The sequence below is a fragment of the Athene cunicularia genome (assembly GCF_003259725.1).
Source record: "Athene cunicularia isolate RWA chromosome 3 unlocalized genomic scaffold, athCun1 chr3_part1, whole genome shotgun sequence".
Lineage (NCBI taxonomy): Eukaryota > Metazoa > Chordata > Aves > Strigiformes > Strigidae > Athene > Athene cunicularia.
This window is the reverse complement of record NW_020799097.1, coordinates 2,830,275-2,843,949: the sequence shown is the minus strand read 5'-3', so window position 1 is coordinate 2,843,949 and position 13,675 is coordinate 2,830,275. Positions and strand designations below refer to the sequence as shown.

The following is a 13,675-nucleotide window of genomic DNA, read 5'->3' as shown; positions in this document are numbered from 1 at the left end:
TCTTTCTTTCTTTCTTTCTTTCTTTCTTTCTTTCTTTCTTTCTTTCTTTCTTTCTTTCTTTCTTTCTTTCTTTCTTTCTTTCTTTCTCTTTCTCTCCATCTTTTTCCTTTTTTCTTTCTTCTTTTTTACCCTCATTTTTTTCCTACTTGTATGAGGACAGGGTAAAGGAATAAAAAAAGAACAACAACAACAACAACAACAAAAGAACAGGAATGTAAAGAAGGAAAAAAAATATACAGGTGGCAAAAACCTACTCAAAATATTTTATTTATTAAATCATAGGCTTTCTATAAACTTTTAAAGTGAGCTAGAAAGGTGTTTCTTTTAGTAAAGCATTGACCAGAAGTGGATTTACTGACAAAAGACAAGCAGTAGGCATAGAGAGACTGAGATTTGTGGGTTATTTTCCATTTCTGTTTCATGGTACTCATCACACGGACTCAGCAGTTTTGTTGCTTCACACACAGTGGTGCTTGATGTAAACTTCAGAGAGCAGAGTTTCTTACTGTGGGTTTTTATAGTAACAGACTCTACAGGCCCTAGGTTGCAAGTATTGTTTAAGTGCAATCAATAAATTAAAAAAAAATAATGGGAAAACAATGGGATTTTAGTGTCTTCCCACTAAAAAGTTGATGCCATGTGCTTTACTGTAAGGAAAATCGCCAGAAGTGTTTAACTGGATCTTGAGTGATTCTGCCTGTCTCTGGCTCGTTCTTTCACCCCACACACATTCATATTCCTCTTGTTTGCACAAGATCCAGCACTATTACTTTAGTACCTCCCAGAGCTCTAGCGGTACTAACTAATCTTGGAAAACCCCAGAGGCGTTTCACAAAAATAAGATCTTGGGCTCTGAAGGGGGCCTGATTCTTGATTCTTTTGCAAGAGCAGCATTCGGAGAGTGAGTTCCTTCCTTCATGCTCTGCTATGCCAGGCATGTGTGACAACTGCAGAGCTGTCATCGCAGCCCCTCTGAGATTTGGTCTCTTCCATACTCGGCTGCGAGTTTAAGAGCTGATGATTAAGTGACACAGTGAGGTCAGGGTGCATCTTACAGGCAAGATAGTGCTCAGCCCACCGCCAGTGTTAGCTAACGTCTTGGTAGCCCTTTCATGGTCACTTATTACTGGTGAGTCCCCAGAAGCACACGATGTCCTGATGTAGCAGGACAGGAGGAATAAACATCCTAGCTGGATTGTGGAGACCCCTGACAGCACACAGCTGCCAGATGCTGGCCGCTCTAAAGCCCTTTCAGACAGAAAGAGAGCCCTCGTATCCTTTTAGAAGCCAACAAGTGGGTCACCTGGGAGCTTGACTTCAGTTTTACAAATAAGAGATTGCAGAAGCAAGATGGAAGAAGGATCCAGACTTTGTTGAGCCAGTGCTCATCACAAGACTGATTCTTGCTCCTTTAGATCCTAAGTAAATGTTGTGTAAGAGCGGCTTTATTCCATGTCCAGCCCTGCTCTCTGTTACTAGCTGCATCTGACATGAAGGACTTGGTGTATAATCCAGGCACAGGTCATGTGGTGAAGATGTGGAGGCAGTTTGTAAACCTGGGTTCTCGTGGAGGAACAGAGTCCTTCACAGGCACTTCCCACACTGAGGGACAACGCTCCACATTGCCCAGCGCTGAGGCGATGCTCGAGGTACTATTTGAGAAAGTATTTGAGGTAATATTAGGGGAAGTGACAGTTCCTATTCCTTCCTGAGCAGAGGAAGGAAGACAACTCATGGTCAATCTGGAATGTAGCACTTACCAGATAAGAATTGTTGTCCCATACAGGAATGAGAAGAATTAAAGAGTATAATTCTCTGTAAGAGAAACTGAACACCTCCAGTTCTACTCCCTTCCTTGCTATCACATTATGCCTAAATCGTTCCCAAAGGACGTAAAACCTTGTAATAAATGAGATATCTTCTCCCTTAGGCAACCTCTCCCACCCCTTCCATATCTTAGGAGACCTGATTAAAACATAGCAGAGTTTTTCTTTCAATGGAAGAATACTGCAACAGAACCTACCAACGGGCTCTGGTAGACCCTGAGGTTCTCCAGAACCATGTTTGTTTTATTTTAGGTGACAACTAAATGTCAGTTGATTCTGGACCTGGAAGGTAAAACCTAGCTCTGCTCTATTGGCTCATGGGGATGCACTTGCTCTTCTCTTTCTAGATTGACAGCATGCAGGCTCTGCTTCACTGCCCCAATGTGCTGGTGTGTGTCGGCCGGGAGCCGTTTAAACCTGTATCGATGGAGAATTTGAGGAAACACTCAGTGGAGAAGCTGCCTGACCTGGCTCCCCGTTCCAATGGCAACAATGTCAATGAAAACAATGAAAGTAAGAAAAAAAAAACTCCGGGGTGTATTGCACAGTCATCTCCAGGCCTGTATCCCACAACATGGCGATTGCAGGCACCTATTGTACTGCCCCAGCGTGCAGATTTCATGTAGAAAATGCACTTCCCTCTCTCTGCCTCCCAGGCCTTTCCATCCTCCCCTTCTTTTTCTTTGGTTTCCTTCTAGGATTTCCTCCCTACACCCTCCAGTCTTTCTTCTACACGCTCCCCGTGTCTGGCTGACTTCCCTTCCTCTTTCATATCTCTGTGTCTCGTTTTCCTTCCAGAACTCCCTCCTTTCCTGTGTCTGCCTCCAAGACTCCCCAAATCCTTGAGATTTCCCACGAATCCTCTATCCCCTTGTCTGTCTGTCATATAACGCCTGCACTTGTGTACTTGCCTGCACCAGGACCAGAGGATGCCCTGGTTTTGTCAGCGGGAGACTCAGTTTCTCAGACTCTGTTATACTTTCTTTAAATAACTTTTAATTTCCCAGGGTGTTGAAGGGCATTTCAAACTCTGGACAACTAACAGCTACCTGCTGTGTAGTTCTTTGGAAACAAAGCTTGTTTTTATGGAAAAGTGATGTTCAGGAAGGAGTATGTTGTGGGTTATTCCTGATAATATTCCTTAGGCACTTCACCATGAGTTATCTAAGGTCGCAGGTAATTAAACCAGCCACCCTCAGTAGTCTATGGGGAGAAATTCCCATTCCATCTCACCATGTTAGGGATTGGTTTTAGGATGAAACTAGGTGTGCTCTGGAGGTGCACCTGTTTCTCTCCATTGTCAGCACTAGAATCCAGGAAAGATTCACTTGTGTGTTGACAACTAGTTGTCGAAACTTAAGGACAGAGTCATCCCACACTCACTGCTTGAGATATTAAAAACTGGAGGAAGCAGCGGGAATAAACTGAAGATTTGTCCATCAAGAGACTGAGCAAATATAAGGATGGTGAGATAGAAGCTGGTTCATGTGTTATTGATCTTGGCTGGTGTGCTCCCTGTTCAACATTTCCTTCCTAAAACACCCTCCATTCAGCTGCATATCCCTATGCCTACAAAGGCATGTGGATGTCTAGATATGTAAAAGTAAACTTTGAACAAACATGTATTAGAAACAAGATAGATGCATATCTTGCAAGACAGCACGATAGCAATGAACTCTGCTTGAAACGAAGGGTCTAAGAGCTCAATAAATCTATAGAGATCACTAGACTTGGCCATAGAGATGTGCTTCAGATTACAATCCTTAAAATTCCTTTTCTATCACTCATTTCCTCTATAACTACCATCATTTCTTTTTGTAGTTATCACCGCTTACAATTTCTTTTTTTTTCATTTGTCCTTTATGTTTTAATAAGCATTATAGTTATCCCTAGTGGCACATCCCCACGGGGACTGAGTGCTGCTCCGGTCTACATGGCCACAAGATTCTTTCCTGGGACTTGATTGGAGAAGTGGATGATGCACAATAAATGTGTGACACGACCTCTAACTAAGGAAAAAGATCACTTCTCCATGTATTTTTCCCTGACTGAATAAGAAGGATGAAAAGTTTCATGGTTAAATAAAGGGGTATTTGCAATGTAATAAAATACAGAAATTTGAGACTAAATTTCTTTTTACATATATTTATTTTCTTCCTGACATGCACATAATACAGCCAAAAAAAATGTTCGTGTTTCAATTTAGATTGAAAAAAAAATAATAAAGTTAAGGTACAGAAGATTTTAGTACAGACTGTTCATTCAAAACTTAACATTTATGGCCATGACTTAGTCAAAGCCAAATTTTCAAATTATCTAAACTGACACAGGCTTAGCTTTAATGGAATAATAGCTGTACTTTGAGGCTTTGATCTATGTATTTTCTGTCATCTTTATATGAGTTAACATTTCTCCCCCTCTTTCTTTTCTTTAATTATTTCAAACCCCAGTGAACTTTGGACTGAAAACCAAAAAGAGTGTTATCCATCCGCGGTCAGCATCAAGCAATAGGTCAATGAGATTTTCTTTGTCATCAGAAAAGTCATACTCTAATGGTCTTGCTACCTCACCGGATAATAGCGCACCTTTCTCAAATAGTTTCTCACATTCAAAACCTGGGGACCTCGTCCATTCCTTTGTCAATGACGACATAGAAAAACGGGTACACGTGAACAAGGATGGTAGCCTGTCCGTTGAGATGAAAGTCCGCTTCCGCTTGCTAAATGATGAGACTTTGCAGTGGTCCACACAGATCAAAAAATCCAATCTGATGAACCAGATGCCTTGTGAAGAGTCGGGTGTAGAGGAGGTCAGTGGAGTAGACCCCATACAGCAAATGAACCCAGAAGCCAGCTCGGAGGCAGATGAGTCATTATATCCTGGTGATATTGATTCTTACATGTCAAAACTTGAGGAATCAGAATGTGATGAGTTTCATTGTCATAGCTGTGGAAAGAAACACCAGGATTATGACATTTGGAAGAACCCCATGCACACATCCCAGAGGGAAGAGCCCAGTGTACGCAGCACCTGGCATACGCGGTCGTCATGTTCCAGCACGTCTTCCCGGAGAAGAGTGGTCCACAAAAAAATGGCTTCTGTGGATAGCCTCCAGACCACGTCCAGTGAGGAATTCTCTGAGCACTTTGTGCAAGAGTCCTCATCCTACTCAGAGACTATAGAGAACAGAGTGGCATATAGATCCATTAAAAAGTGTACGTGTCAAAGTGAATTGTCTACAGGTCTTTCTAATGGAGAAGACAGGCAAGAATACACTCGGACAAGCACAAGCAATAGTCAGAGACCTTCATCCTTGGGTTTAATGTCACGTTCAAGCTGTGAGAACAACCTGGATACTCCAGATGCCCCCGAAGACCATGACACCAGCAAAACCAATTCACAAAATGAAGATGAAAATTGTTTTGAAGTTTCCTCCGTGAAGTGCTTCAAGCATGATGTGGAAGAGGTTGGAAGCAGCAGAGTTGGAAGTGTCATGTCAAGGTCATCTCTGCAGTCCAGACAGAGCAAGAAGAATGTATGTGAGGAAACAAGCAGCATGGGCAGGAGCATGTCTTCCTCAAGCCTTCAGAAGGCAAATCAAGAATATAACGCTGGGTGCTCGACTCCTGCCAACAGTGTGTACAGCAAGTCTAGTAACTATACCAAGACGAGAGCAAAGAGTGAAAGGGATGACCACTCTGATGACAATGCAGTGGTCTCCTCCTTCTCCAGTGAGTCCTGTCCTAAGAAAGAGATTGAAGAGGTTGAAGCGGAACAAGAAGAAAAGGAAGCCAATGAAGTCAGCTCTGTGTCAGCAAAAACAAAGCCCAGCCAATCAGTTAGAGATGAGAGTAGTGAAGGTGAAGGATGCTCTACAAAAGAATCCACCTATTCCAGAGCTAGTGGCAGGAACAGCAAGAGAAGCGACAGGGATGGGAGCATTCCGTGCAATGCCTCTCGCTCTTCCAGAGGATCCAAAAAGAGCAAACACAGCGATACTCCTTTGGATGTACAGTCTGAAATGTCTGTGTCTTCGCTTGAATCCACGCTGAATAAAAAGAATTCCTTACATACAGACGATCTGAAATCATGCAGCAGGGCATCTAATTACTCCAAAAGCTCATGTGAAATCAAGAAGAAATCTATTGGAGACCCCATGTCTCATACCTCAGGATCTTTTCACTCAAACATTTCATCTGCTAGTGAAGCAGAGGCAATTGCAGCTTATACTGATGAGAAAAGCTTGAAAAGTGCCACCAGTGGCTACAGTGAATCTTCAAAAGGCTCAAAGAAGAGAAACCATAGAGTAGAAAATAGCAAGCCATCATCCATCTGCTCAAGTGTTTCAAACCCTAATGCAAAAGCTGGAGAGGTCCATCCCAAGATTAAGTCAGAGGCCCCTTCTTCAAGACAAGGAAGTATGAGTGAGAGCGTATGTTCAGGAGTTGACCACTCAACTGAGGCTGGGATTAGGAATGGAAATCCTGAGAGTGTCTCTTCAAGAGTCTCTTCGAAGTCAGAAGTAAGAGATAAATGTTTGTTGACACAGATATCCCAGGGAAGTGATGATAGGTGTTCACAATCAAACATATCTCAATCTTCAAAATCAAGGCAGATAAAAACTAGGAATCTTCATGTGAAGATTTCAAACTGCAGTCAAGCATCATTGTCTGAGACTTTGTCAGTATGTAGTTTGCATTGCCCCACCCCACCAAAAGGAAAGCCAAACAGCAAAAAAATACGTTCAACCATGTTGAAGAATTCCTCCGTTAGCAGCATAGGTACTGAGTCAATGCTAACCACAGGAAGAGAGCAGAAAGAAATTTTAGATTCCTCTCAAGCAACTTCCTATGGATCTAAATCAGTTGCAACTGAAATAAATGATCAGAAGAATAAAGAAATTGATGGTTCTTGCAGCAGAAAAGTAGAGGAAGAGTTAGAAGGCACAGACATGCAGGAGGAAGGGAATGATTTAATGCCATCTGTTCTACCAAATACATCTCCAGAAGAAGTTGTGCAAGAATGGCTAAGTAAAATCCCTTCAGAAGCATTGCTTCTGAAATACGAAATGGAGGATGATGCAGAAGAGGAACACATAAAGGCAACCGCTGAGGTATCACGCTGTGAAAATGCTGAGGAAATCTCAGAGGATGAAAAAGCTGATAAAAAGAATGTGGAGGAGGATAAAAACAAAGCAAAGGATGAAGTAGAAAAAGAGACAGCAGAAGACACTGCTGTTAATGAAAAGGCTGAAGAATGCATGAAGCAGGAACAAATCTCTGAGGCTGTGTCCAAAGATGCCAAAGCTGACCAGGCAGAATGCAGCCAGTCAGTTACATCCAGCCAAAACAACAGAAGAGACCTGCCAACCTCTGTCCAGACTTCTGTCCAGATCATGAAGGCCTTGCTCAGTTCAAAACATGAAATAAAATTTGACCGATCAAACAGTTTGCCTGAAGTGTCCCCCACTATGGGCAGAAAAATGAGTAACTCTGCCAACGTATTGATTACTTGTCTTGCCAGCCTCCAACTCCTTGATGAAGAGTCAGAAGGTCCGTCAGATAAACCAAAATATTTGAATAAAACAAGGTATATTGAGCTGCTAAATATTTTTCAAGACCTGTGGTTTGGATGCACAGCTGAAAAATGTGGTCCAAGCTCAGGCCAGGAGGCAAGTGAGCAGGCAAAGACAGCCTCTGGTTTTAAAGTCCCAAAATCTGTAGGTTATGGCTTCACTCCCATGTCCTCCTCTGGGGTTGATGTTAGCAGTGGTTCTGGTGGCTCAGGAGAAGAAAGTACAGCTGGTGCCAGGGACAGCACTTTAATGGCACAGAAACCTGTTGAATTTAAATCAGCTGGACAAGTGGAAAATGTAATGACTGGCAGTGAATTGACTGAGGCTGAGGAGCAAAGTAAAAAAGAAGTGCAGCCATTCCGACCTTCAAAGGCATCCTCAAAATCCAAAGGCGAGAAAAAAGTACAGTCTACTAGAGAGGACTTGCTAATTCAGGAGGCAGAAGAGAATAAGGAGGCTCGGTGCAGTAAGTGTGAAAACGATCAGAAGGAAGGGAAGGCAAATAAAAATACAGAAAACAGCAACTTACTTGAAAATGGAGAACAAGAAGTTGAAGGTGTGAATGATGAGCTCCCAAAAGAAAATCTTGAAGGGGAAGACGATCAGCTCGCCACTACTAATGATACAAATGTCAATGATACCGATTGTGGGACAGAACTGAAAGCTGATTTGGCAGAGCAGCTTGAAAAAGAGTCTGCATGTGATCCAGAGCTCAAAGTCGATACTGCCACCACTGTGGGCACATCCCTTGCTCAGCAAAACTCAGCAGATCCAACCTGGATCCTAAGACTGCTCAAGAAAATCGAGAAGGAGTTCATGGCTCACTATGTCAGTGCCATGAATGAGTTCAAGGTCAGGTGGAACCTGCAGAACAACCAGCAGACGGATGAAATGATACTGGAGCTGAAGGAGGAAGTGAGTAAAAGGATACAAAAAAGCATAGAGAAGGAGCTGAGGAAGATCAAAAGCATCACAGGGAAGAAGACACCAAGACCTCCGGATGAACCACTCAGGCGTGAGTCAACACTCCAAACTGAGCAGAGGAGACGGCGATTGCAAACTATGCATAAAAAGTCACTCTTCAGTGACAAGAATGGAACTCAGACTAGGCAAGAGGACTCAACAGACTTATCATTTGATATAGATGAAGATACAGTATTTAGTGCAGCTTTTGAGGCCAGTATTAATACACAAACAAGTGAGGAGGAATACTGTCCATGTGACTCTTGTGTGAGGAAAAAATTGGCTTCCAAGCCCACAAGAAAACCAGTGGTGGCCAGCAATGCCCCAGTCATGAAAGCATTTGATTTACAGAAAATCTTGAAATTGAAGAAAAATGATGAGGAAACCTGTGTCTCAGAAGCAGCCCAGGATATCAGAACAATTCCCAGAAGTTCTGTGGAGGAAGCAGCAGAAAATGGAAATCCAAATGAGGAAAATGTTGAGGGTGAACTCCGGCCAAGTGATGAAGTGGAAGTGAAGGGCAATGAAGTGGGCAGGTCAATGCTGAACAGAGATGGAGAAGAAACTGAAATATCGGAGAGTCAAAACTGTGAGGTGGAGGATGAGGTTAAAGATGAAGAAACCGAAGAAGAAGAAAAGGAAGAAGCAGAAGCGGGGGAAGAAACAAAAGAGAAAGAAGAAGAGGAAGAAAACGATGAAGGGGAAGAGAAAGAGGAGGAAGAAATAATGAAGGCAGAAGAAGAGGATGCAACAGAAGAGGAGGAGGGACAAACAAAAGAGAAAGAAGATGAGGAAGTAAAAGAGGAAGCAGCAGAGAAAACAAAGGAGGAAGAGGAAATAAAAGAGGAGGAAGAGAAGGAAGAGGAGGAGGAGGGAGAAACACAAGAGGAACAGGAGGAAGTGAATGAGAAAGAGGAAGAAACAAAAGAGGAGGAGGAAGTGAAGGAGGAGGAGGAAGAAACAAAAGAAGAAGAGGAAGTGAAGGAGGAGGAGGGAGAAACAAAAGAGGAGGAGGAAGTGAAGGAGGAGGAGGAAGAAACAAAAGAGGAGGAGGAAGACATGGAGGAGGAGGAAGAAACAAAAGAAGGGGAGGAAGACATGGAGGAGGAGGAAGAAACAAAAGAGGAGGAGGAATTGAAGGAGGAGGAGGAAGAAACAAAAGAGGAGGAGGAAGACATGGAGGAGGAGGAAGAAACAAAAGAGGAGGAGGAATTGAAGGAGGAGGAGGAAGAAACAAAAGAGGAGGAGGAAGACATGGAGGAGGAGGAAGAAACAAAAGAAGGGGAGGAAGACATGGAGGAGGAGGAAGAAACAAAAGAGGAGGAGGAATTGAAGGAGGAGGAGGAAGAAACAAAAGAGGAGGAGGAGGCAAAGGAGGAGGAGGAAGAAACAAAAGAAGAGGAGGAAGACATGGAGGAGGAGGAAGAGGGAGCAAAAAATGAGGAGGAAGGCGTGATGGTGGAGGAAGAAAGAAAAGAGGAGGAGAAAGTGCAAGAAGAGGAAGAAACAAAAGAGGAGGAGGAAACAAAAGTAGATGAGGAAGAAAGAAAAGAAGAGGAGCAGGAAGTGCAAGAAGAGGAAGAATATCCAAAAGAGGAGGAGGAAGAAACAAAAGAGGAAAAAGAGGGAGCAAAAGAGGAGGATGAAATAAAAGAAGAGGATGAGGAAGCAAATGGGGAAGAGGAAGAACAAGAAGAAGAAACTCAAAATGAAGAGCAGGAAGTTGAAGAGAAGCCTCAAGCTGAAGATGAAGCTGACATTGAAGCTGAAGAAGCAGGGGAGCCAGAGGATAAGGACATTGAAGATGATGATGAGGAAGAGGCATCCAAATGCAGAGGAGCTGCTGATGGCTCTGGACCTGACAACAGTCCTGCAGGAGATGCCGCGGAAGGAAGTGAAGAAGTTGAGCAGGATGAAGCTGAGGCAGTGGAAGATGAAAATCCAGGATCAGAAAATGAGGCAGGTGCAGCTGAGGAGGAAGACAACAGTGAAGGTGGTGACAAATATGACGAGAAACCTACCAGTGATGACCCTGGCAAGGCACATGAAGAAGATGAAGACAAAAGCAACAAGGTTTCTGAGAGCGCCTCAAAGGCCACGGGCAGAAGAAAAAGCAAAATGCTAGAGGGTCCAAACAAAGAAACCATCTTTTCGTGCTCTTCTTCTATAGGAAACTTGTCCCAGCAATCCCAGAAGGGGTCTGAAGATGAAGGTGAAGATGAATGCGAAGATGACAACAACCCCGCGAGCAACCATTCCAATGGAGGCGTTCAAAGTGATGGGAGCAGCAAACCCTCACAGATGTATCCTGACAGCGAGGAGGAAGAAGAGGACAAAGCATCTTCATGTACTGATCCCCTGGGAGATGAGGACCAGGCAGATGCTGAAGGTGCAGACCCAAAGGAGGTCGAGCATGCTGATGAAGTTCAGGCTTCTAAAAAGAATGAAGGCTCTGATGAGATTGAGGAGGAGGACCTGGACTTCTAGAACTGCTTATCAAAAAAAACCTGATTTTTTTTCTTTCTTCCTTTGCTTCTTTTTAAAAAGTATATTTTCGTTATCTATTACAGTATCTCCAGTGAGCTGAGCCATCATAACTGGCTTTTCTTCTGAGTTAAATGCGGTAAACTTGATCTTGAATCCTGCGAGTAACGCTGCAATTACCTGCCCTCGTTTCTAGAGGGCTAGTAAACTCACCAAGAGTTAGCGGTTCCGATAGAAAGGTGGTCTGGGGAAAGGCAAGGCTGTTTTGTTTGTGATACCTTCTTGTTCCCACGCTTTAAGTCATGCTGTTTGCTGCTTGAGTGATCTGTGGCTCTGCTGGGCATCATCTCTGAGCGACTTCAGGATGCCTTTCATCTGTTGCATGCCATTTTCCTGGAAAGACTGCCAATCCACAGAAACACGACAAAATCCGGAATCATTGCCAAAGTCTGGTCAGAGCCCACAGAGATGTACATTCGTTTCCCCCGTCCCTACCCTATCTTCCCTTCTCTGTACCCAGAAAAGTCAAAGTCTTTCCCCACTTGCCCTCTTTAGTAGAGGTTGAGATCATTCCTCACTTCACCAGAAACCCTCAGCACCATGAAAGGTCATTCCAGTAGATCTCTCCTCTTCCAGACCACCCACCTGTTTGTACTGTGCTCATCACTGTAGTATGTAAATGTGTAGCAGTAGATGAGTTAATTCACCTGTCAGGTATCTGAGAAGTGGTTAAATATTGACCAAATTAGAAACGAGTAAAGTTCAGTTCCTTGTGCTAGCCTTTACTATGCCAACGATGGCATCTAAGCACTTTACAACCATCTGGGATCCCTCAGACAGTTTTGTACGAGGCCCTGTTCTGAAGATAACAGCATCTGCAATTGCTCAGTGCCTCACCTCTGCAGGCAACCAGTGAAATTTAAACTAATTTTACCTTTAACATGGAAAAGACTTGGGCGTTTGTCCTGCAGCAAACAGCTGGAAGAGGCTCAAGCATTTACTGGAGAGGTTGGACTTTACAAACCACAGTAGAACTGCAAACTTCATTTAACAACTGTTTTTTACCACAATATTTTTTTTTTCTCCTTGGGGCAACATATACGATTCTGAATAAACGCCTAACTAATGCCAGGAGAAGTCTGACTATACCTCAGCTGCATACATGTGTATACCTCTTTGGGAACCAGTCTGTTTTATCAATGATTTGCAGGAAGAATAAAACAGCAAAAAAATAAGTGAGCGTGAAAACAAAATGCCTTAAACTGTATGGTAAAAAAGTATGTGTGTGGTATTGTATCAGGTTTGTGATGGTGCATGCAGTCGTGTTGAAATAATCAATAATCAAAATCAAATAATTAATATTGTTATCATTTTAAGAATCAATTTCTTAAACTCATAGCAAATCAGTCGATTTCCAGAGATAAGTGGCTTGTTTGTTTTTTTTTTTTTTCCACTCACATTCAGAACTGGGTTCTGTTCCATACTTAATTTTAGGTTCTATAGGGCTCTATAAGGAGTATTCAATGGGCCTGGGCCTTCCTAAAAAGAAGGGTAACCCTACCTGTTAGCCTCATGTGGATGTCTTGGGTTTCCTAGGATGTCTCAGGTGGAACCACACCTCTCCCTAGACGCAGCTCAGTTGAGCCCTGACTGTCTCGAAGTTTGGTATCTTGTCTCATCTGGTAGTCTCAGTTCCATCTTATTTCTGTAGATATTTCCATATCTAAGATTACCAACTTTCAGACAGATTAGAGTCTATGTAGTTGTTTAAATACAGATGTTTGGTGCCAGCTGAGATGACCTAGGGAATCCAGTATCAAGCCCCAGTGTTGGTCTAAAGGGGCGCAGATCTCCAGAGTCCTATCACAAGCTCCTTTTAAATGTCAGGGATGCTCCAGGGCATCTTAAACTGTGTTAGTCAGAGATAAAAAAAAAAAAAGAAAAGAATCCATCCCTCAAACTGTGTGAACAATCCTACCTCAGGAAACTGAAGTACAAGGTTAAAACTAAACGTTAAAATTCAGCTGGCGTTGATGTGTTTAACCCCAGCCAGCAACTCAGCCCCACACAGCCGCTTGCTCGCACCCCCGGTGGGATGGGTGAGACAGTCAGAAGAGTAAAAGTGAGAAAACACGTGGGTTGAGATAAAGGCGGTTTAATAAGTAAAGCAAAAGCCTCACACACAAGCAGAGCAAACCAAGGAATTCATTCACCACTTCCCATCAGCGGGCAGTTGTTCAGCCATCTCTGGGAAAGCAGGGCTGCACCGTGCATAACGGTTACTTGGGAAGACAAAAAGCCCTGACAGAGAATATCATTCCCTTCTTTCTGCTTCCCCCAGCTTTACACGTTGATCATGACAACGTATGGTGCGGGATATCCCTTTGGTCAGTTGGGGTCAGCTGTCCCGGCTGTATCCCCTCCCAGCTCCTTGTGCCCCCCAGCCGACTCGCTGGTGGGGTGGGGTGAGAAGCAGAAAACGCCTTGACTCTGTGTAAGCGCTGCTCAGCAATCAGGAAAACAGCCCTGAATTATCAACACTGTTTCCAGCACAAATCCAAAACGCAACCCCAGACTAGCTACCGTGGAGAAAAACTGTCTACCCCAGACAAAACAGCTACAGGAAAATGAAAACTTACTCTTCTCTGACACAACAATCCTTACAGGTTTTCTGGTATCTCAGCATTGCATTAACAGGTTAATTCCCACATTTAGAGCACGTGATGAACACCACACCTGCTCCAAGGGCCACTCCTGTAGCTTCTGTACCATTAAACATCCCTTGAAGGTGCTATGTGAAGGTTCAAGCAGAAATTATCATGCATGA

At 43.4% G+C, this 13,675-nt stretch overlaps 1 protein-coding gene across 1 annotated transcript in view; it reads left to right on the top strand.

Annotated features, from left to right (window-relative positions):
* The window catches only part of RP1L1 (RP1 like 1), a 43,274-nt gene extending 32,423 nt beyond the window's left edge, over positions 1 to 10,851 (top strand). The window contains exons 3-5 of the mRNA XM_026846391.1: positions 2,174 to 2,339; positions 4,277 to 9,111; positions 10,048 to 10,851. Of these exons, the coding sequence (XP_026702192.1) occupies positions 2,174 to 2,339; positions 4,277 to 9,111; positions 10,048 to 10,851 (5,805 nt within the window). The remainder of the gene's footprint in view (positions 1 to 2,173; positions 2,340 to 4,276; positions 9,112 to 10,047) is intronic.
* The last annotated feature ends 2,824 nt before the right edge of the window (positions 10,852 to 13,675 follow it).